General features: G+C 38.7%; 1 protein-coding gene and 1 long non-coding RNA gene across 4 annotated transcripts in view; one reads left to right on the top strand and one right to left on the bottom strand.

Annotated features, from left to right (window-relative positions):
• The first annotated feature begins 1239 nt into the window (after nt 1–1239).
• prss12 (serine protease 12) overlaps nt 1240–24471 on the top strand; it is a 31399-nt gene continuing 8167 nt past the window's right edge. The window contains exons 1-13 of one of the 2 annotated variants that reach the window (XM_044114890.1): nt 1240–1293; nt 1462–1695; nt 4468–4517; nt 12262–12350; nt 13317–13489; nt 13975–14125; nt 14698–14876; nt 15479–15620; nt 15720–15940; nt 19151–19292; nt 21922–22127; nt 22915–22993; nt 24113–24235. In XM_044114890.1, coding sequence (XP_043970825.1) covers nt 1536–1695; nt 4468–4517; nt 12262–12350; nt 13317–13489; nt 13975–14125; nt 14698–14876; nt 15479–15620; nt 15720–15940; nt 19151–19292; nt 21922–22127; nt 22915–22993; nt 24113–24235 — 1715 coding nt within the window. In that variant the 5' untranslated portion in view covers nt 1240–1293; nt 1462–1535. The other variant, XM_044114889.1, reaches the window with a different exon arrangement.
• Nucleotides 7637–8774, bottom strand: LOC122829950. 2 transcript variants are annotated; one of them, XR_006370461.1, is made up of 5 exons: nt 8749–8774; nt 8526–8629; nt 8148–8344; nt 7930–8035; nt 7637–7751 (listed from the first exon to the last, which is right to left on the bottom strand). It is a non-coding gene; the product is annotated as an uncharacterized LOC122829950 (long non-coding RNA). The 2 variants fall into 2 exon arrangements; XR_006370460.1 differs by having other exon boundaries at nt 8526–8768.

Raw genomic sequence — 24471 nt, forward strand, 5'->3', positions numbered from 1 at the left:
TTTAGGAACTCATGGTTCTCCAAAGGTTACATTTTGAAAGTTAATGATAATTTTCAGAGAACCTTTAGGGGATGTTCTCTGAAAGTTCTCTAAGGGGTTACACTGTGAAAGTTGTTTATACTGTTCTGGAAACTTTTAGGAAATTATTCTCTGAAGGGTTTCCATCCATGTATTGGCTGAACCTGCTAATCTTTGCAAGATCAAGGGGGAGCTGGTACCTGTTTCCAGGAGTCATAAAGCAAGAGGAAGAGTACACCATGGACAGATTGCCATGCAGTAGATAATATTCAGTGAACCTTTACAACTTTCCCTGAAGATTTTCTAAAAGTTACATTGTGAAGGAGGTGAATTCTCTTTAGAAGACCTTTGGGCAAAATTCCCCAAACGATCTTTAAATGGTACATTGTAGATAAGGTGGGGGATCTTTAGGAAATTCTATACTAATGGTTTTTATTAGGGTTGCATTGTAAACATTGTATGGATTGTATGGAAGTATTTGTATTTGAAGTTAAAAGGTTACTTAGTGAAAGTTGTAATCTTTTGAGAATATTTAGGGAACATTAAACATTTCAATATATTTTCACTGTCTGATGTTGAATATAGCCGTTTAATGTTCCTTGAGAAGGAAGCTTTAATAGGCAAAACTACTTGGTCATAACAAGCAGCCTCCTCTGGTCCATGAACAATAATGGCTCAGTGCTTAGACATGACCACATGATCAAAGCATAACAAATTAAAAACTAGGTCATATTTATGCCTAATTACTATAATTTATTAATAAACTTTTCCAAGGATAGTTCATTAATATGCAAGTCCTCGTTTTATTTTTGCAAGCAGCAGATTAAACCATATCTATGTATCGTTGTTACACCGCATTAGTAGATACATCTCAATCTATAAAATTATGCATGTTGTCTGACCGCATTAAAGTCCAGACCCAATTATCTGTCAACAGATCAGCAGGATGCAGTGTAATCACATGTTCCAGGAAATCCCATAACGTCAAGAGGAACAAAAAACATTTGCACTGAACATCACGGTGTCCGAAAAATAAAAAAAGAAATCTTCAAATTTATTAAGCTGTAGTTATTTTGTCAGATCTTTTAATCTTTAAATTCACTGCTAGGTGTGGTACAGATTAGACATGAAAGAACTGATTCGATTAATCACTAATTAATCCCTTTTTTCCCCTCGGTGAGTTTCCTCCCCATCAGCCCACGCAAAAAAAAGGATCCATCCTGGTCGTTTTCCTCTTACACTCTCTTCCCAGTGCAAAGCACTGAAGCTGACTGGGTGAGTGGGAACCCGTCAGCTGATGAGTGAATTAGATCTCCGCCGTTATCAGCTGTTCTGCTCACAGACCTAACATGAGTGCGGCATTTCTTGCCTCAGTGGTCGTGTTTATGTTTGCGAGCGACTGTTATTCCAGCAGCCTCCCCTCATTCATCCTGCCGTTCACAGACTGCGCACGGAGCCGGGGGAAGGATGGTTCATACCGGGGAGCCATCGACGTGACCGAGTCTGCCAGCCGGTGCATGAACTGGACGGAGGTGGCCGGATTCAAAGAGCGCTATCCGGGCAGAGGGATAGGAGAGCACAACCACTGCCGCAACCCGGACGGCAGGATCCGTCCCTGGTGCTTTTTTAGGAACCACAAAGGCAGAGTTGACTGGGGGTACTGCGACTGTAAACATGGTAAACATGCAGCTTATTGCCAATTAAATGCTTTTTTGTGTGACGTGACCAGCAGACATAAATACGCATAATTCAAGTAATCTGATTAATTATTTAAAATTTGATGCGCCTTTAAGAAAAAAAAGAACACCTTCTTCTGTTTTGTGTTGGTAATTTTGAGCTGATGGAGAGAAGAGTCTGCAGATGTTTTCCAGCGGTGTGCAGCGCAGTGCCTGCGGGGCTTCCTTCATGACTGCACTTGTACTATTTATTGGCGTAGTGTCAATGATAATTAATAAATGTGTTGTTTAGGTGGAAGAATGTGGTTTGCTACTGAAAAATGGCGACAGCAAACCATGCATCTTTGAATTTTTATAGCTTAATGAATACTTAAGCAGTGTCTATTTGAGGCGTATTTTGTTTTCTGTGTTTACAAAACGAGGGAATCCTCTGACAGGGTTTTCTCTGCAGCAAGTTCAGATCTACAGAAAGCAAAAAGAGTCACACTTTTACCTCCTTACCCAGTTTATGGGTGTTTGTGTCAGCACAGGCATACCCATAGATATTGTATCTTCTTAATTTGTGATAAAAACACGTTATTTGTTCTTATTAAAGAAAAGATCTTGAATGTACAGGACAATAAATTTGAATGTCAAAATGTTAACTTATCTCAATAATTCAAAAGGCGAAACTCATTATAGAGATTCATTATGCAAATAGTGGTATGTACAAAAGTGTTTACTTTTGTTAATTTGCAACGTAATGGCTTATTTATGAGGCCTAAATTCAGTTCTCAAAAAATAAACTATATGTGCTGTACAGTATTTTCAGTTAGAACTCGTTTGTGGCTCCTTTAGATTGAACTATTGCATCATCATCGTCTTGAAAAAGCCCAGGTTCCTTCAACAGGGGCTGACTTTGGACTTAATAAAACGTAGTGAACCAGCAGAAGTTGATGACACAGGTCACCATATACTGGACCTCAAGCAGCTTGGATTGTTCCTCTTTACTCCTTCAAATAAAGTGTAAAATTCATAGACAAAATATGCAAATTGGCAGCAGAAAGAGCCAAAGCCCCGGTCCTTTTTGCTGCAAGGTACCTTTTTCTTGTCATTCATTCATCCATTGGCTATTTTAGCAGGTCTATCTACTGGGCTGTTCAAGTAATCCATATTAACGGGGAGAAAGATAGAAAGACATACATCTGAAGAACAAGCATGCAAAAAATACTAGCTAAAAAAATAATATGTGCAGTATACTAAACCATATCAGTTTTTACATGATCAAAAAAAAGACAATATTTCTTTCTTTTTCTTTGTAATATTAATATATCATTTGTACAAGATCTGCATGCATCTAAATGTGCTAAAGGGATTTAAATTAACAAGTTTCTACAGAAAGCTCACTTTTTTTCCATTAACATATGCAGTGCTGTGAAAAACTACTACTAATAAATTACCCAAACAATATTTTTTTACTACAAATAAAGTGTATTTATTTTGTATTATTGTTTTTGAAAAGGATGAAATAAAAGTCAGTTTACATGCACTTTATTAAAAAGACGTAGGTCCATTTAAAAACATACTACCATAATGTATTTTCCCTAAACTCTGCAAGAAATCAAATTTGCAGAGCAGTATCAAACCAGAAAAATTTGCATTTCCTGCAAAAATGCAATGTAAAGCTGAAGTCAACTGCAGAAGACTTGCAAGAATGGAAGACATAGGCAGAAGCAGCAAAAATAAAGTCTGTAAAACACAAGTAGAAAAACTGTAGAAGAGGAGTGAAAACCTTTGGTCAATGCAAAAATATGTAATAACAATAGTTTATGAGCTAAAATAAGCTAAAAAGGTAAAGTCAGCTGAGTTCAACAAAGTAGAGGAGTTACAGTGTATTATAGTGTTATTGGAAGAAGTTTGGAATCAGAGTTGAAAGGAGGGATGGATTTTGTTTTGGCATAAGGATTGGAAGGATTTTATTGGAATCCTCAGAGCTACAGAGCCATTGTTTTTTGGGATTTTTTTTTCTGAAGACTGAGTACAATGCAAACAAAAACTTCAAGAGTGATTTCATACAACCTGTAAAAGACATGAAAAAGCTAAAATAAACAGAAGTCATTGAAGGTTGTGACTACACTTAGAAGTTTGAATGGTATTTCTTTCTGAAAGTATGTGGAAGTAGTTACCTGTGAAAGAGCGCAATGGTTGTAGCTGAATTTTTCAAAAATTATGGAATGTTCCATTCATTCTGTCCTGAATAAGCAGAATATGGTAAAAGTTAAATGATTGAAATAACACAAATTATGCAGAAATATTTAAGTGGCAATGTCTACAGCATTCACCTTAACAAGACAACATGACGCCTGTGCTTTCAAAAGTGAATTATGATACATAAAGATCACTCACAACTGCACAATTTTGAGTCATTTTATGTTGCCAGGACAACCGCACATGCCTCTGTTTCGCCTTCCTTTTATCTTGCCTTTTCACTCTTGTAAGAAATACTCAAAAATCAATCAAGCTTGTTTTTCTTGTCTTGTTGAAGTTTTGCAACAAACAGTTATTGCTTTAGCTTTTTTTTTTGTGGAGAAGTTGTGGCATGGTAAGCACTTGAGATGAGCTAATATTTTTTGCATACAGAACAATAATCTTTACAGGTGTCTCATTCCTAGATATTGATGTGGTTTTATTTTAAAAAAACGAACCTTAATGTCTCCACCCATATCTTGCACCTTGTTATTAATGGTTTTCTAACTTTGCACGATTATTTTCTTCTATTTTTTCTCCACCCCAGGCTCAGTCCGTCTGCAAGGAGGTCGCTCCAAGCTTGATGGAAGGGTAGAAGTGAGCTGTGTGAAGCTGACACCCCACCCACGTCAAAAAAATCAGCAAATAGTCTGAATGGTTAGTGCTCCGTTTGTGCAGGTTTGTGCCGTTAAAATTTTCGTTTGTGCAGTTTTGGTTTCTGAGATATTAAAAATTATTTTTTAGGTCATCTAGAGTTCACCATCCCCCCATATCGCTCCAAAACAAACCAAAGTGGGCTAGATCGTTAGTGCTCCGTTTGTGCAGGTTTGTGCCGTTGAAATTTTCGTTTGTGCAGCTTTCGTTTTCGAGATATTAAAAGTTATAATTTTGGCCGATGACGTCACCATCCCCCCATATCGCTCCAAAACAAACCAAAGTGGGCTAGATCGTTAGTGCTCCGTTTGTGCAGGTTTGTGCCGTTGAAATTTTCGTTTGTGCAGTTTTCGTTTTTGAGTTATTAAAAGTTATAATTTTGGCCGATGACGTCACCATCCCCCCATATCGCTCCAAAACAAACCAAAGTGGGCTAGTTCGTTAGTGCTCCGTTTGTGCAGGTTTGTGCAGTTGAAATTTTCGTTTGTGCAGTTTTGGTTTCTGAGATATTAAAATTATTTTTTAGGTCATCTAGAGTTCACCATCCCCCCATATCGCTCCAAAACAAACCAAAGTGGGCTAGATCGTTAGTGCTCCGTTTGTGCAGGTTTGTGCAGTTGAAATTTTCGTTTGTGCAGTTTTCGTTTTTGAGTTATTAAAAGTTATAATTTTGGCCGATGACGTCACCATCCCCCCATATGCTCCAAAACAAACCAAAGTGGGCTAGATCGTTAGTGCTCCGTTTGTGCAGGTTTGTGCAGTTGAAATTTTCGTTTGTGCAGTTTTCGTTTTTGAGTTATTAAAAGTTATAATTTTGGCCGATGACGTCACCATCCCCCCATATGCTCCAAAACAAACCAAAGTGGGCTAGATCGTTAGTGCTCCGTTTGTGCAGGTTTGTGCCGTTGAAATTTTCGTTTGTGCAGCTTTCGTCTTTGAGATATTAAAAGTTATAATTTTGGCCGATGACGTCACCATCCCCCCATATCCGTCCAAAACAAACCAAAGTGGGCTAGTTCGTTAGTGCTCCGTTTGTGCAGGTTTGTGCAGTTGAAATTTTCGTTTGTGCAGCTTTCGTCTTTGAGATATTAAAAGTTATAATTTTGGCCGATGACGTCACCGTCACCCCATCTTGCGCCAAAACAAACCAAAGTGGGCTAGTTCTTTTAATTCTTCAGATTTTCAGCTGTTGTACAATGTGTATCTTTTGTTTTGAACTTCAATAAAGACTTAGAACAAGAAAAAATGTGTCTCATTTAAAGTGATGTTTCAAGATACCAATGTTTTCTCTCCACAATAATTGAATCCTGCTAATAAAGGACATGCAGCCCTGACCCTAACGTAATGTGTATAACCTGTTCAACTGTGCTTTGATTTCGGAGGTGGTCTGAACAATTATATTTACATTGTTGACGTACTGTCTGCTGATTATGCAGCAAACGTGTAAAAAATATACATTAGCCTATAACGGTTCAAAAAATAGAAGAAAAAAAAATCCACAGCCAATTTGCTAGTTGCTTGAGCAAAGTTTTTGCAGAGTAAAACGGAAATGTGTCATTGGTTCAAAGTTCATCCAAGTAATGTACTTAATATTTAGTAAATATATTTTCAATGCAACGACTTTCATTTCATCCAATTTCTTACATTAAATGTGTATGGGCTTCAAGGATTTTGAAAAGCTCCACGTTTTGCGAACTTTGACATAGTTCTCACGCAACTGGGATTGGCTCCATCCACACTGTAGTGAGCCCCCTCCCCCACCACCACCCCCGATCTTGTTTTGACGACAGAGCAAGTGTAATTTCAACCTCTCGTTAATATCTAGCGGTCTCAAATCGTTTTGAATAAGTCATTTTTGGAATTTTTTCAACCCCGATTTTGATTTTTGAACAAGGTAAGTAAATTAATGCTCAGGTTTCACATAAAATATTGACTCAATGCAATCTATCCCCATAAAAGCAGAGAGGATGTATGCAGGGCTAGCTTATATATGCATTTATTTAAATTCAAACTTGTAATAAGTCGATATTTCAAACCTTTTGAAACATAGTGAGGCATCATCTTGCAGCCTTTACATTTATATTGAATCATTAAGCATATGCACAAAGGGCACATCTTCTGAATTCAATTGAAAAATTTATTCCAAAGGAAAATTAAAATTTAACAGGTACTTACATTTTCAAGTAACAATGCATTATTGAAATATATATTTTTAATTAGCTTAAATGTTAGAAATTAAACAGGGAAAACCAAATTGATTTTTTTAAAGTCAAGACTATTTTAAGTGTGCAGACACTGCTAGAATACAATTTGTGGCTTTTTTGAAATCATGTAGGCACTGATTATTTTAAGCAATGCTAATCAAAGCCTTTTTATTTTTTAACTAGATGCCTCGACAGCCAGCGGTAGACAGAGAGTCTCTTTTCGCAGTTCTCTGCAACTCAAAAGAGGCCATTCTAGAAAACGGCCATATAGCCACTCCAGCTGCCGCTGTCTGGACAGAGATAAGTCAGCAGTTGGGAAATAAAATGTCTGCAAAAGTCTGCACACATTTGTAAAGCTGAACAGACACAACATCTGGTCATGCTTGAAGTTAATCAAGGAAGTGATCCTGAAAGCCCTGTGGACACAGAGTTTGACTCAGACACCACTTCTCCTGGTCAATGTTCAGATTTTCAGCTCGACGTTCCATTTGAAGAATGGATTAAATTTATACCACAAAAAGTTGAATATAATGACAAGTTTTCATCATCTGGTAAAAGGAATTACACAATTTTAAAACCTGGCACATGGAGTCATATAATTAATGATCTGGTTTGGAAAAAGTTGAAAAGCACTTGTACATTTGTATTCCAAAGAGCAAAAGTTTATCCAACTGTCGCTAGCAAGTACATTGACATCACAGGTTTCTGTAAAGAGTGTCAAAGTCATGTTAAAATGACATGTGACAGAGAGCCAACGGTCAACAGCCCAATGGTGCTCCAGTGTTCCATTGAAGGCGCCGACATCTCCCTGCACACAGGCCAGTCCAAAAGATACATGTCAGGAACCCTTTGCACAGATTTCAGAAGAGTTGTGTGAAGGCAGGATGGAACCATCTGTATGGAGGTCAGCAAAGGCATCAGAGTTGATGGATATTGGAGATCCCGAGCCAAGTCACCTTCCAAACCTGGCAACCTTACGAAAAGCCAAGCAGGAGAGAAAAGATTTGGAGTTAGGACAAAGACCCTGTTCTATCTTTGCAGTTATTAAAGTATAGCACACCCAACAGTGGCAGTATAAGAGATATTGGTCTGGATAAATTCTTTTGTCACTATTGGAGTCAAACTCAGATACATGTTTATAAGGCACTGACCAAAAAATGTCCCTCAGTAGTTTGCTTTGATGCAACTGGTTCAGTTGTCAGAAAACTGGCAAGACCAAATGGTACATCTGGCCACATCTTCTTATACCAAGGTGTTCTGAAGGGAGACAACTGTTCAGTCCCAGTTGTACAAATGCTATCAGAAAGGCATGACATCAACGCTATTGCAACATGGCTGACAGAATGGCTTCGTGCAGGCGCAGCTGTACCAAAAGAAGCTGTGAGTGACTTTTCCCTGGCTATTCTTGGTGCTCTGGTGAAGGCCTTCACTCCTTGTCCTAACCTGAAATCATACATTGATGAATGCTTCCATGTGCTACTTGGGAACCAGTCTGCAAAACTTCCTCCCTGTTATATCAGGGTTGATGTTGCCCACTGCATAAAGATGGTCTGCCAGTGGGACTGCCTGAAAACAAGTCACACCGTGTCAAAGACTTCTTTGTCAGGGGAATAGCAAAGCTTCTTCAGGCACAAAGCTTGGACCATGCAAAGCAGCTAATACATGCCATCACTGTCGTGGCTCTCAGTGAGGCAGAAGGTGATGACAGTTCTGGAACCCTCTTGAATCAGAGAGGTGCAAAAAATACCTGAAAACCCAGATTGCAGAAGACTCCATCATAATTCCAGATGAAGACACAAAGGAAGTTCATCAAGTGGATCCATGTAATGACATCCAGACTGACCTACGAGACTGGGTGTCAAACATTTGTGAGGAGAGCAGGACACATGCTGCAGCCAATGGGGATAGGGATAACATTCATTTCCTCCCTGAGATTGTGCCACACATTATAAGACTTGCAAGTTACTTACCACTGTGGACAGGAATAATGGTTCCCTCTTCAAAAGCACCAGTCTCACAGCAAGCTCAGCCAATGTTGAAGCCGAATTCAAAATATAAAACATGGCCTGTTCAAACATGAGAACTTGCCCATTCGAGTGGATCGCTTCATTTCGGCACCTTTCCTTCATCGAAGGAAATATGCGGATTTGCTCTGCCAAAGCAAAAAGAGAGGAGGAACAAGTTACATCAGCAGACGTTGCAGAAGCTAATCCTGCGTCAGTAATTACACACAATGCTGAAGAAAAAACAAAAATGGATTCTAGCAATTTAATGGAATCTGATCCCGCCAAAAACCTTTCCACAGCAGATGAAAACGTGGTTGAAAACTGGAGAGGACAAATTCTTCCACCCAAAAAGAGGAAGAGGACTTCATACTTGAGTTCCTGCACTGAATGGCTCCATGCAGATTCATCCTCTGGGGCCAAAAGAGTGAAAGTGGGACTATTAAAAATTGGAAACATGCATCAGCCTGTTAAAGTTGGTAAACTGTCAATCTCTGTGTTAAACACCTGCGCCTTCGATGCCTTTTGTCAGTGCTTATGCTGTACTTTCTGTGACAGCTCTGCATTTCAAAATGTTGTCATGAATAACAGTGACAACCCTCTCCTGCAGCTGGTGAAGTCCATTACTACAGATGGTGTGACCCCAAGGACATACTTCCAGAGGGCAGATCTGCTTAGTTCAATGTTTGCAAAAACACAGTTAAGGTCTGGCACTCACCAAATCGATGCACAGTGCAATATTGCCACTGTTATTGGGAAGACAATGAGAAATGTGTCAAGTGTTTATCTCTCAAAACACTGCTCTTCACAATACTGCCACCTAAACAAAGGAATGACCAGGGAAGTACCATTTGTTTCACCAGACATTTCTGTCCTGAAGAATTCTGGTATGGCTCAGCTTCACACTTCCATAGAAAAGGACTCTTCCTTCCACAGTCTCCTGCCTCAGACCACTGCAGAATGAATCAGAATGTCCAGCAGAATTAAAAACAGGAGCCAGCACTTCAGGAAATGCTCTCTGTGCAGGAACCGTTACTCACAACTACAGTATCGGAGAAATAGCATGGATTGACACAGACCTTCCAAATTCAACTGAATTTGCTTTGAGTGAATTTCCTCCACTAGTTCTGCAAGGAAAAAATTTACTTTGAGAGCAGTCTCGCTTTCAGGGAAGCTTGACCAAAGATGGCCTGGGACATTACACTGCATACTGCCGGAGAGCTCCATTTGTGTGGGAGCTTTTTGATGACCTGGCAAATGTTGTGAAGACAGTGTCTGAAAAGAAGAAAATACTGCCACATGCAGTGTTATACACAGCAGATCTGTGAGGGGGAAAAAAAGGACGAGAAAGTTTGAAGACCAGACCAAAGGCAAAAAGTTTCATGCCATGTTTACATACTCCTGACCAGAATTAATTTTTTTCCTTTTTGCAAGTTATTATGGAAGCCCATTTCCACCATGAAGGAAAAAATAAAAGACCAACAGGAAGTCATAATTTTGACTTTAAAAGTTGAAATTATGACTTCAAGTTGGTCTTATTTTTTCTTTAATGGCGGAAATGGGCTTCCATATTATGACAAATGTTCCATATTTTGACTTTCAACAGTTTTGAGCTCTGCCTAAATCTCAAATGAAAGAAGTTTTCTACTCAAGACAGGAGAAATTTCAGATTATGAAGGCACTGTTTGTTGTTGTTTAAATTGTTAAAGTTCATTGTTCAAATCAACACAGTTTCTTAGTTTCTTCTTCGACTGTATAATTAAATTGCATTTTCAAAACAGTTACTTTCATGGTTCATTACTTCTCAATTAGGATAGAAACCCTTTGCCTCACACTACAGATATTTGGGTGTGTCAATAGCAAACCAAGAGGCACATGCAACTTCATAAAAAAACAAAAAGACAATTACCAGAAATATTGTCTTACTCTAACTGTATACACGATTTCTAATACCTTCTCTACCAAAACATAGCAACATCAATTGCATAAAAACGACACAGAAAACAAGACTTACATGACAGGAATGTGCTGGAAGACGAAGAACTAAAACAGAAAGTACAGCCTACAGCAGGTGAAATTAATTGTCCCCTAATTGGGTATAATTAGGACATAATTATACCCAGTCACATTCAGCTGAATCTTAAACTCTGAAAGCGCCAAATAAAGTAAAATCAAATCTAGTCATTTGTATAATATAATCCTTGGGTGACATTGTGGTCCATCTTACATACCAGTTGGTGGTGGCGACATATTAGCGGTAAAGCAAAAAATTTCTTGTTTGGAGCAAAATGGGGGCGGATGACGTCATCGGCCAAAATTATAACTTTTAATATCTCAAAGACGAAAGCTGCACAAACGAAAATTTCAACTGCACAAACCTGCACAAACGGAGCACTAACGAACTAGCCCACTTTGGTTTGTTTTGGACGGATATGGGGGGATGGTGACGTCATCGGCCAAAATTATAACTTTTAATATCTCAAAGACGAAAGCTGCACAAACGAAAATTTCAACGGCACAAACCTGCACAAACGGAGCACTAACGATCTAGCCCACTTTGGTTTGTTTTGGAGCATATGGGGGGATGGTGACGTCATCGGCCAAAATTATAACTTTTAATAACTCAAAAACGAAAACTGCACAAACGAAAATTTCAACTGCACAAACCTGCACAAACGGAGCACTAACGATCTAGCCCACTTTGGTTTGTTTTGGAGCGATATGGGGGGATGGTGACGTCATCGGCCAAAATTATAACTTTTAATAACTCAAAAACGAAAACTGCACAAACGAAAATTTCAACTGCACAAACCTGCACAAACGGAGCACTAACGATCTAGCCCACTTTGGTTTGTTTTGGAGCGATATGGGGGGATGGTGAACTCTAGATGACCTAAAAAATAATTTTTAATATCTCAGAAACCAAAACTGCACAAACGAAAATTTCAACTGCACAAACCTGCACAAACGGAGCACTAACGAACTAGCCCACTTTGGTTTGTTTTGGAGCGATATGGGGGGATGGTGACGTCATCGGCCAAAATTATAACTTTTAATAACTCAAAAACGAAAACTGCACAAACGAAAATTTCAACGGCACAAACCTGCACAAACGGAGCACTAACGATCTAGCCCACTTTGGTTTGTTTTGGAGCGATATGGGGGGATGGTGACGTCATCGGCCAAAATTATAACTTTTAATATCTCGAAAACGAAAGCTGCACAAACGAAAATTTCAACGGCACAAACCTGCACAAACGGAGCACTAACGATCTAGCCCACTTTGGTTTGTTTTGGAGCGATATGGGGGGATGGTGAACTCTAGATGACCTAAAAAATAATTTTTAATATCTCAGAAACCAAAACTGCACAAACGAAAATTTTAACGGCACAAACCTGCACAAACGGAGCACTAACCATTCAGACTATTTGCTGATTTTTTTGACGTGGGTGGGGTGTCAGCTTCACACAGCTGTAGAAGTGTATCTGGGAGGAGTTTGGGGGTCCGTTTGTGGCAACGACTGGGAGGACGAAGATGCCGGAGTAGTCTGCAGACAGCTGGGCGAGGGGTGAGAGCCAGCAGCATGCATGCATTCACTTGTGTCTGTTTGCTGCCTTATCTTCCCTCAGTACAGACCAAAAGTTTGGACACGCCTTCTAATTGAATTCAATTACAAAGTGTGTCCAAACCTTTGGTCTGTACTGTATGTGTTCAAACACAGGTGCAAAGGGGGAATCAATATCTGTCATCTGTTAGAAATTCACAAGCTGGGGCTGCTGTTAGCAACTCATCAGGCATTTATTCTAGGAACTGTTCTTATTTCTTTCCAAAGTGTGTGTACTTTTCTTTTATGACCTTTACATCCTTTTGCCCTTTTTCCCCTTAGGTATTTAATTAGCTCAGTTATTTACATTGCTGCAAGCTCACTCCTTTCCCCAGCCAACCTTTGCGTGCGTCTTGTCTCATGGTTCTAACTATGAGGTATAGCTATGCCAGAGAAAGGTCTTGGGGGAGCCTGTAAAGCAGTTATTCATGTCAGCTGTGTTCATAATATGGGGCATACTTGCTCAAATGAGGAACCTGCTTTCCCTGGAAAACACAGTCACTCTATATGCTTGCTACACATGCTGTCACTAACACCAGCACAGACCCGCATTCTGATACGAATGAGGGTCTGTGCAGCATGTGTGTGTTCACACAGAAGTCAATGAAAGCACACAGTCAAAAGGAGGGAGAGCAAATGTCAGCCATATATTACCTGGAAGTCTCGCTGATGACTTTCCCATGCTAAGTTATTGAAAGCTGCTGGTGAGCAAACTGGAAACTGAGGATTACAGAAACCAGTTCCTAGAGGCCTGTAAACCTAATGTCGGGATGGACTTACTGAATTTCCAATTGATTTCTTATCACATAGCAAGAAAAACGTTTTTTATACATATAATTGTTAAGCATTTAACAAGTCCAATCGAAGCATTAGACTGATGTTAGTTTTGTTTTGCACAAATAACCTATGTGCCCAACGATCTCCTCTTAGGGTGTCTGGTCTTGCTCGTGCAGTTCCTTTGTTTCGCCGCCAACAAGCCAGGCTTCACTGGTTGGCGGTTCATTGTCAGGGAGAAGAGCCAGATCTGCTCCAGTGTCCCAAAACTACCTGGAAGGGCGAGGAGTGTTCTCTGGCTGCAGCGGTTACCTGCACCCAACAGAGGGGTAGGCCTGCCTCATGAGTTAGGAATGATTCTGGGATTGATGTATCGATGTTTGCTTGAATAAAAGTAGGTCTGAAAAGCCAACAAAGTCTCACAGTTCTGAAATACTCAATAATCACCCTTAGGATTGGCCGGTCCTTGCAAAAGTATTCACACAATGTTTTTCTCCCTTTATGTCCATTCAATTTCACAATTCAGAACATTTTATTTGGACTTTATGTGCTAGACCTACATAACCTGTCTAATGTGCCACCTCCCACCATTTTTCAACATACTTTCATTTAACAATTTTGTACTAATTTGTGTATGTCTATCAATTAAAATCCCAATAAAATATATCCCCAATTCCGGGTTTTATACAGCAAAATCAACAAAAGTCCAAGTGTGTATGCTTTTATAAAGAGTCAAGATATTAATGTCAAGATACAAAGATCCTGGTATAAAGATGTGTGTAAAATTGTGAACTTGATTTTGTGTGCACATTAGTGGTCGGGACCCTTCCTTTACGGTTGGTTGGACGTCAATCAGAGTCAGAAGGCAGGGTTGAGGTCTTTCACGCAGGACAGTGGGGTTCCATATGTGATGACCAATGGGACGATAGTGATGCAGAGGTGGTGTGTCGACAGCTGGGGTTGAGGTAAAAGTAAGGCAAGACACACAGATACACACACAGATATGTAGACACAAACAAATTCAGTTTTTTTTCTTTTTTAATTTTAATCCAGAACATTTACTTACAAATTGAACTGCTATAGAGAGGAATGCACATTTTGAGTATTGAGGAATATGCATGACAGAAGGAAAATAAATCAGAATAAATGTGGGTGGGGAGCCATCTTTCTCTCCATGTGCCTCTAAAAGTATGACAAGTATTCTTTCCATTCAGACACAGAGAGAGGAGTGAGGAGTAAAGAACATCTGGGAGTCAAACAGAGAATCAGTCTCATTGTTCCTGCATCACACCATGGAGTTATGCATATTTAGCAATTCTATATTCTCTGCAAATGTGCCGCAATGGTTGTAATTTACACAATCTTATGTGACAAAGAATTTTTTTGTTTAAAAATCTAAAATGCACAATGACTGTGCCATACAGTTTATCATATTTAAACCTTGTGAGGCACTATTTGTCACCACATCAATTTTGCACTGCATTAGAGTTACTGCAGGGCAAACCATTTTTTTCTGGACATTGTGTTTTCTTTTCAGTGGAGTTGCTAGAGCTTGGAGCCAAGCACATTTTGGCAAAGGTACAGGCCGCGTCTGGTTGGACGAGGTGCGCTGCTCAGGCAACGAGCTCACTTTGGAGCAGTGTCCAAAAAGTGCCTGGGGAGAGCACAACTGTCTGCACTCTGAGGATGCTGGAGTGTCCTGCAGTCCCCTTACAGGTAAATCAGCAGATTCCCATACAAAAGTGATCAATAAACTGACATTTGTCATGATAACCGAACTTCCATATGAAGCTACACCTCTTCCTGTTGAAACATTTACTCACAGTCAATCATACCCTTAGGGATAATTTTGACCTGACAGGTGAAGGTGTAAGAGAAAATATGACCGTACATATTAGTTCAACAAAAAAAAGATAAACAATCTGATATCTAGAATAAAAAAGTGTTGATCCCAACAAAATAATTCACAAAAAAATCATGAAATCTAAGTACAAAATACTGCAAAGTTATAATATATCTAATAATAATATCTAAATAAAAACATCACATCAAGAAATACAACATTTTACTGGACTGAAAACACAAATGCATTCATGTCCTTTTTGTTTTTTTATTTGTTGAATTTATAGTATTAATTTTATTTTGTGTCCTACTTAGTAGGTATTTGAATTCTTTATATTCTTTTGGTGTTTTTGACTTTGGTATTTCCCATCTAAAGAGTACATCTACGACCATCTTCAACATGAAACAAACAAACTCTTCAAAGAATGCGAAACTATAATCAACATGAGCGCTTTGCTCTTTTTCCATCTCGACAGATGGTACCATCAGGTTGGCTGGGGGAGCTGGAAGCCACGAGGGACGTTTAGAAATCTTCTACCATGGTCAGTGGGGGACGGTGTGTGACGATGGTTGGACAGAGTCAAACACCCAAGTTGTGTGTAGACAGCTTGGTTACAGGTAATTTGAGATATTTATTTAGACTCACTTATGATTTACAATCAATTCATTTAAACATGGTTTTAATTGTGGATGTATGACCTGTGTATTACATGGCAGGGTGGGCGAGACGCTCCCTTCTGAAGGACTCGACATGAACCCAGTTCCACGGTTTGGGGTGGGGTCAGGTCCAATCCTTTTGGACGATGTGAGCTGCACAGGAAAAGAACCCAGTCTATTGTTGTGCAACAGAAGGGAGTGGCTCCGCCATGACTGCACACACCATGAAGATGTTAACATCGCCTGCAGTTCTGAACGAGGTGCAGGCAGTCCTCCAGCTAGTAAGAAAGTATTTTATCTCACTGTCATTCATAGCTTATTTTTAGCATGTAAGGGTGCATAAACAAGTGAGGAAAGTTTTCTGAATTCCTGTGATTGAGATTAGATGTTGCCCACTATAGCTGAAACCAGCTGAAATACAATTAAACACATTAGTATCATTAAAATGTACATTTAAAATGTATATTAAAAAACAGAAATTCTTGTCCATGAAATTTTATTTGTCAAATTAGATTTCAATACAGTATGCTACATTGCTGTTAGTTACTATGTCAGAGCAAACTGTTAAAGTCAAACTTTTGCAAAGAAATGAATAAATGTATCTCTAGTTGTATAACCCCAGTTTATAAGCATTTTTTTGTCACTAACATACTATCGATTGTTAGCATTAATCCAGATCATCTACAGACACCCTAGACCTGAATTTCCTCATAAGCAGTTCACTAGAAAAGAAAACACAATCTGATATGATCTAAGATCTTTACAAAACTGAACTGGCAGACAATTAGATTTTAGATTGCTTAGAGGACAGGCAACAGTCTCAATGTGACAAAAGGAAGGCGAGGTCATCCATTGTAATCTCTGCAGTCTTTCACTTCACCGTTCTCAGCACTCCTTGCGGAATCACAGAGTTTCCACACATCAGACTAAAATGACAAAATTGTACCCGGCACCAGTGTTATTCTACAACCTACTGGAGCAGCTTTGTGGTCATGTAGTTGCAACTCTTGATCAGAAGAGGCTTACGTATCATAAGCAGCTAAACAAGGAGAAATGTTGAATGTAGCATTGTTAATCATGTTGGTGCCTGCAACTTTCTGGCACCAGTAAAGTTGCGATAAGCCTAGAAAGGAATATAAGAAAGTAAATTTAGATTTCACATGGTTGTTCTGTATGAAAGTATAATGAAGCTCAAAGGGAGAGAGATGGCACTTTCAGTATGTGGTTTTAGGAGGTAGTGTTGGGAAAGAATCTGAAGAACTGCCTCTGAAATCCTCACTGAGTATGTGTTTTAGAAGTGCAATATGTATGTGAGTATATTTATGTTTGGGTGTTTGTTGGTATGTGTACAGCTCTCTCCCTCTCCTAGCATGCCACAGGGAGATTTGTCTGGGTTTATTTTGAAAATGAATTAACAGCAGACCAACCAGGCAGTGCTATGAACCCTCTCCTTCTTTCACCCTTGTTAGAGATCATAACACAGAGTTTTGTGGGAACATTGGTGCTTTGTGTTGGTGGTGTGTTACCTCTACCTTTTTGTGTAAGAGGTAGAGTGCGACTTATAGAGCCTACATACAGTGGAGAGAGGGTTAAACAAAGTTTAGTATATTGTATTTTGTTGAATTAATTTTTGGGAACTTCTTTCATTTCTGAAATACTGCTAAGGAGGAAGTGTGGTTCAGTCATTTCAGCTTGATCAGTTTCTGAATGGTGGCACTCTTTTGTATTTTGGGTGTTTTCAGTCACTTTTTCTTTGATGTTGAGACACATAGTCAGAAGTAAGTTTACACTCATCATGGTAACAAGTCTCATTAATTTTTGCTCAAAATTTTAGACACCATTTAATCACTCTTGGAATTTAGATTTATTTTAAATAGATTATTTTCCAGGCACAGACCCAGTTATTCTGGATATTTGGCAAATTTTTAGTACTTCTGAGGTCATGGTTTCAAGCATTTACAGTATTTCATTTGTTCATGATTTGAAATAGAGTTAATAATAAAGCAAATTCACCTACTGCTAAAACTGCAAAATGTTCAGATTTGTGACTCAGAAGGTTTCTTTGTATGATTTACAATATTTTCCTCAACAGCATTAATTAAAAAAACGATGAGAGATCTCTCTTGCTATCAAATTAACAGAGAGGATCACATCTTTTGGAAAGTGACTTAAGTTAGTAAATGATGGAAACACAAATGAATGTGTGTATTTGTTAGTTAATAGCAGGGGTGGGCACTCCTGGACCTCGAGGGCCGGTGTCCTGCCACTTTTAGATATTTCTCTACTTCAACACACCTGAGTCAAATAATGAGATCATTAGCAGGACTCTGGAGAACCTGACTGTACGTGGGAGGTGATTCAGCTATTAGATTCAGGTGTGTTGGACCAGGGAGACATCTACGAGTTGCAGGACAGCGGCCCTCGAGGACCGGGAGTGCCCATCCCTGGTTAATAGCAATAGAAGTGTTTCTATTTCTGAGCAGGAGCACAAACATCAGAATTTCCTCATTCTCCAGCACTGACTGAGAAGCAGACATTCCCACAGTTAACTCCTCAGCTTTAATCTCTCACCCCTATTGTTCTCTGAAACCACAAGATTTTTTTTTTTAAAGGTTAAACTCTGTTTCGGTTATGATGAAGACTGCAAAGAGAAAGTTTGTGTTATCCTTGAACTTAACTCAGTCTACAACATTCAGCTTGCACATGTTCAATAGCTTTAAAACATTCTCACAACCTATTTCTTCTCAAAGCAAACATCAGAAAGTCTGTCCAAACTTAGACTTAGTAAGAGTGTAAACTGATAGGTTAAATCTCCACATGGAAAACTCATTAGTGACTACTCAGATGGCATCAATGTATGTGCATATGTTTGAGCAAGTGTGCTCACCAAGTAACAGTCAACATAAAACTCTGATTGATGTGAAAGATTGCGTGTGTGTACATGTGTGTGAATAACTTTTGAGAAAGACAGAACAAGACCGATTGAGGAAAGAGCAGAGAGCAAAGGAAAATAAATACTCGTCACAGACTGAAAAGACTTTGGGAGTTTCCCATTCCATGCTCACACACACAATTAACATTTCTGTAAGAAGACAGACAGGTGTGCCAACTGCTGCCCTGTAAAGTGCGTGTCAGCTCAAGCTGCCTTTACAGAAGCGTTCTGCCCTGGAGGATCAGGTTTGTCAGGAATGTATGAGTAGTTCATTTGAACCTTCCCAAACTCTGTTTGGAGTGTCTTTGGCAAATAGAAATGAATCTTTGTCATTGTCACAGCCTAAATTAAGGCAAATGTAGAAACTATTTAAGGTCAGCAGAACTATTATTCCTGCTATCACCAAAGTGCTTTTTAAGTGTGAAAATACTGGGTTCCTTACTGGAAATCCTGTCCTTACAATACCTTGTAATGTTTGCTAAAACAGTCTATAGTCTTTTTATATTAGGTCATAAATCAGTCTAGATTTAATAGAGCTGCTTTGTGTCCTTTTTTCCAGGTATCCCTGTGCGGCTTGTGGGAGGGGAAAGCTCCAGGGAAGGTCGGGTTGAGCTCTTTCTGTCTGGACAATGGGGGACTGTCTGTGATGATGGATGGACTGATCAAGATGCTGAGGTGGTGTGTAGGCAGCTGGGCTACAGGTATTGATATTTGGAAATTGCCTCTATGACAGCTTTGTACTTCTAGAAACAAGGCTATAAACACCATATCATGAAATCCCCTGAGGTTTACTCAAGTAAGACAGACTGCTTGTCGTTTAGAAGTGTCACTGTCACACACAGCACTTAAATATGTAAAATTCCAGCCTGACCTGTGACAAAAAGGAACTAGGCTCCTTATTTTGTTGGGTTTTAAAGACCTACAAAGAGGTAGGTCTTTAAAACCTACATCTAACTTGGTGAGTTAGGGCTTACTAGAGCTGCTTCCAGAGCATGCTGGGAGGACCATGGTTTTCAGCTGGACTGGGAATGCCTTGGGAATCAATAAGCATTCCCAGTCCAGCTGAAGGGAATGCAATGAGAATCCCAAGGCATTCCCACTCGGGCCACTTGGGAGCTGGACCAAATGGCTCGGGAGACTGAAGTCTGGCATTTGCTGCCAGGTTGCTGGCCCCCCAAGCTGGCCCCAGAATAAGCAAAAGATCATGGATAGTTCACACTGAGTTAAAGGCAAATCAGCAGAAAAAAAAAAAATCCTTCAACTAATATTAAATTAGGATGGTATATATTTTAGGTCAAATTAGTGTCTAATGAAGGACGTGGGTGGATTTAATGGGCATTTTCCCTTAAAAATGTACTCAGCTTTTGAAATGTTATTATTTTTATTTGATCAGGTTATGTTTATCTGTGTTGTTTGATGAGGTCAAATATGTGTGACAAAAAAGCACTGTAGAAACTGCCAGGGCTAACAAATGACCAATGTTATAATTTTTCTTACTTGTCAAGCATCTTTGTTCCTTTTGAGAAACAAAGAAGCAGCAATGGAGAACTGAACAACAACAAAAGGATTTCATTCTTCCTGACTCATTAAAAGAATAAAAAGGACTTGCAGCTACACTCTGCTGTGACATATTTTTTTCCAATACAACATCTGGAGAGCATAACTCTGGAAGAATTAAAGGCAGAAAGCTGAAGGTGTATAACAGCCACTTCAGTTTCTGCCTTTTGTGTCATGCTGGGTGTGGTGACAGATTATTACACAGAGGTCCCTAGATGTAAGAAAAGTAGTTTTAAAGGGACTAAGGCATAAAATATGCACACATTGTAAACTTGCATCTTGATGTGTAGGGAATTGATATACATATGAAAATGCTTTTATGTGGAATTTTGAAAGTTGGAGCATTTTGTAAAATGTAAATCAACATGGAATGTATAGCAAAATTTTTATGCCTATATTAAAAAAAAAAAGAAACAAGATGAGACACATTGTAATGTTTATCACTTTATTGCTTCATGTTTTTAACTAAACACATTGGAGTTGAGTTTTAAAAGTTGGACTTCACAAAATGTGGTATGTATGGAGAGTAGCAAGAAAAAACTCACTGTTAAAAGCAAACATGTGGAAGAAGGTCCTCTGGTTAGATGAAATTGAGAATGAACTTTGTGGCCTTGCAAAATCCATTTGATAATTTGTGACAAGATCTAAGTGCTGCTCACTCTCCATCTAATAATTGCACTCAATTTGAGCTATTTTGTAAAGAAACATGGGCAGAAACCTCAGCCACCAAATATGATAAACTTGTAGAGATCTACCTCAAAAGCATTTCTGCCTCACACAACATTTGATAGACAAAATGTTTTAAGTTTTCTACTATGCATACAGTAATTATATTTGCAGGACCCTGTATGGAGAGAAAAAACAGATTGATAGAAAGATGATGAAAGCTACTATTTTTGTAAGTATTAGAATTTAGGTCTCTGTTGTTGAAGGGTCTTTTATAAGATACACCCAAAATGAATTTGGTCTCATTCTCTTTTACCATTTATTTTTACACTAGTAAACCATGTAGAAACCTTTCTTAACTCACTTTTGTTTCCACGATAGATGTTAATTCATTTTGGTTGGAAGACTTCATGAATTTATTGCATTATCACAGATGTCTTCGACTCATCAACCCCCATTTTCAAATTGACTTCATCATTCACTTCCCCATTCAATTTTTAAAACAGATGTTCTAACCAACATGCTTGTTGGAAAGAAAGGTGTCCACATTGTTCAATGGATAGCGTGGAGTTTCCATCGAAAGCAGATTTTATTCTACTTTATCAATTACACATGTGTGTGCAGTTAGAGAAACCCACAAAAGAGGCATGATGTCAGTTTCTAGGCTTGCTTCCAAGTGACATGAAGGTTCACCCTCTGCATGCTAAGCATTGCTCGGGGAGCTGTCTGAGACACACATGCATAACAAGATGACTTTGTAAGAGACATCAGATCCCCAATGGATGACTGGAGTTACAGGACTTGTCACCCACCAAACTCCAGGGACGCAACATAAGAAAATCTCTTTCAGCTATCTTTTCAATCTTAATTAAAATCACAGCTACAGAACATACATTCACAACCACAGCCTAAAGGCTCCTGATTTCACATTGTGTATTAGATCAAACTGTCAAAGTGTTAAACCTAGTTGGGATCACAACCTAGGAATACCACACTATTTCATCCAACTCATTGTGTCGTCAACACCTAGTTTTCTTTTATTTCTGTTTTCGTTTTGCAAAATTTTTTTGTTGGTTGCATCGGTTTCATGAAGTCTGTTTTTTCCAGTGGTGCTGCAAAGGCTCGTGTGATGGCGTACTTTGGAGAAGGGACGGGTCCCATTCACGTCGACAACGTGAAGTGTAACGGTGAGGAGCATTCGTTGGCAGACTGCATCAAACAGAAGCCCGGCATGCACAACTGCCGCCACAGCGAGGATGCCGGGGTCATCTGTGACTACGGAGAATCGCAGCACAGCAACAGAGAGGTCAAAGGTCAGTCAAATTATCAAGATAAAGTTATTTGAGTTATGTGAAGAATCATACAGAAACTCTAATGTGTTTAGCAAACACTGCCATTCTGTCTTGTGCAGTAAACACAGACATGGCTGAAGAAAACTAGCTGGGTGATCTGCTCAGCAGAAAGCCGAAATTCTCTGAGTGAACACAGACGAAAAAAACATTTTTTTCCAGTTTCATCATGTTGGAAAGACAAATATCTTGGTGTATTTTATACAGGTTTCATTTAATAGATGAACACAATAAAAGTAAAAAAAAATCTTATACATATTACTGATGATGGACCGAACAGTGCAATATATGATTGACCCATTTTGTGTTGAGCTATAACATAAAGCCCCAATAAAATATGTTAAATGGCCTTGCAAATACTTTTGCAAGTCCTCCAGATAGTAAAATGGTCAATTTATGTTTTTGTTTCATCCTGTCTGTCACACATGCAGTAAGAGCTAGTTTGGACAAACTGGTATGGCCTGCACAATTCCCATAGTTAAAGCCAGTCCCTAAAGGATTTTTCTCACTGCTTAGATTTTAACATTCATTATGTTCAGACTCCTAAAAGGATCCTTAATTAATTATTTTTCTGATTGATTTCAGTTTCATATTTTGTACAAAAAGGTGAATTTCAAACCTCTTTTTTTTTTGCCTGTCTAAATATTTAACAAAAGGAAAATCCGAGCTGAAGTTTATGGTATAGCGATCATCATCTTTCCACACATTCTCTCAAACACAGAATCAGTGGCTCCTCTTTTGTCTCTCTCAGATCCTGTCAGCTCAATTTGCGGTCTGCGTCTCGTACATACTCGCCAGCGCCGGATCATAGGAGGAGAAAACTCTCTGAGGTAAGATGGAGGGGACAGATGGGATTAATAACAGAACAAAGAGAACCAGTCAGAGAAAATTACCACATTTCAAGTTTACGCATCGCAAATTAATACCAGGTAAAATACAAGGTAAAATATGTTTCCAACTCTGGGTTTTATGGGTCGGAGCTAAATTGATCTATGTTTTTGATTAACTAATAAGTCGCGCAATGAACAAAATTTTCTTTACCTTAAGAGGGAGCTTTGTCCTTTCCTAAATATTAAACTAATTGCAACAGAGAAGGCAGATTTTTTAACAAGGTACCTGGACAAGTCAGGAAATAGCTGTAATGTTTTTTTTTATATAAATGTTTTTTAAATGTATATAGTCCTTGGTTTGTTTGAAAAAATCAAGACAAAGTATGGAAGAAGTTTGCTGGTTATATTCGTTATTATTTAAGTTAAGATATAATTTACAATGAATGTCCAAATATCTGGACAATAGAATCAGATTAATTTAATATTAACGTATTTTTTAACGTTTGAAGTTTATCTCTTTCATACAGTTGCCACATATCAAATGATTTTTTTCTCAAGCTTTTGCTAGATTTATTGAATTATTCTTATTTCCTTTTTTCTCTTAATTCCTCAGTTGTATGATACAACTACAGAGTAAAACAGAAAAATTGTTTGCAGAAAGAGTTGTTAAGATAAAGGCAAATATAATTTTAAAAAATCAAAAGGATTATTCAGAATAGATTGAGAAACCTACGGCACATAGATGAAGGTAAATCTACAATATTTCTGCAGATGTCAGAGTGAACCTTTCCTGTCTTTTTATTACTGTGGTTCAGAAGTGCATGTTTATACTTCACTTTGCCTCTTGTGAACTCTTTCTGACAGGCATGTTAGTGTTTCCCCTCCAAACAAACATGAATCATGTGCTCATGTTACTATAATGGCGTTCTGTTTGTGTCTCTGTTTACACATATATCTGTGGAATGGCCACATGCACTGATTTAATTCTAATTTGTTGCATTGCCTAAATGGAACTCAGTTTATCTTAAATGCAACCCTGCATATTTCTTTGTCTTTTTTTCAATTGTGTAGTTGCTCTGTTAGTGATAAGGAAGTGTTTGTGTGTGTTTGTGTTTATAGGGGCGGCTGGCCTTGGCAGGCTGCCATTCGTTTGCGAGGATCTCGAGGAGATGGGAGGCTGGTTTGTGGTGGGACTCTCATTGACACATGCTGGGTCCTAACCTCAGCACACTGCTTCAAAAGGTCAAAAAACAAACACTTTATAATGCTTGCTATTTTCTATTAAAGTCCTAAACATAATTTAATTGAGGTAAATGTGACAGTGCTTCTGCATACATTGACTTTAGCAGGTTTGGCCTTTGGTTGATGACTGAGGCCTAAATTCAAATAAACTAACTCCACAGGCTGTTAAACACTGTTTCAGGATAATTGATGGTGATTTGGCTGTAGCATAACACAGGTGAAAGGAAGCAAGGTTA

This window comes from Gambusia affinis, linkage group LG04, assembly GCF_019740435.1.
Source record: "Gambusia affinis linkage group LG04, SWU_Gaff_1.0, whole genome shotgun sequence".
Lineage (NCBI taxonomy): Eukaryota > Metazoa > Chordata > Actinopteri > Cyprinodontiformes > Poeciliidae > Gambusia > Gambusia affinis.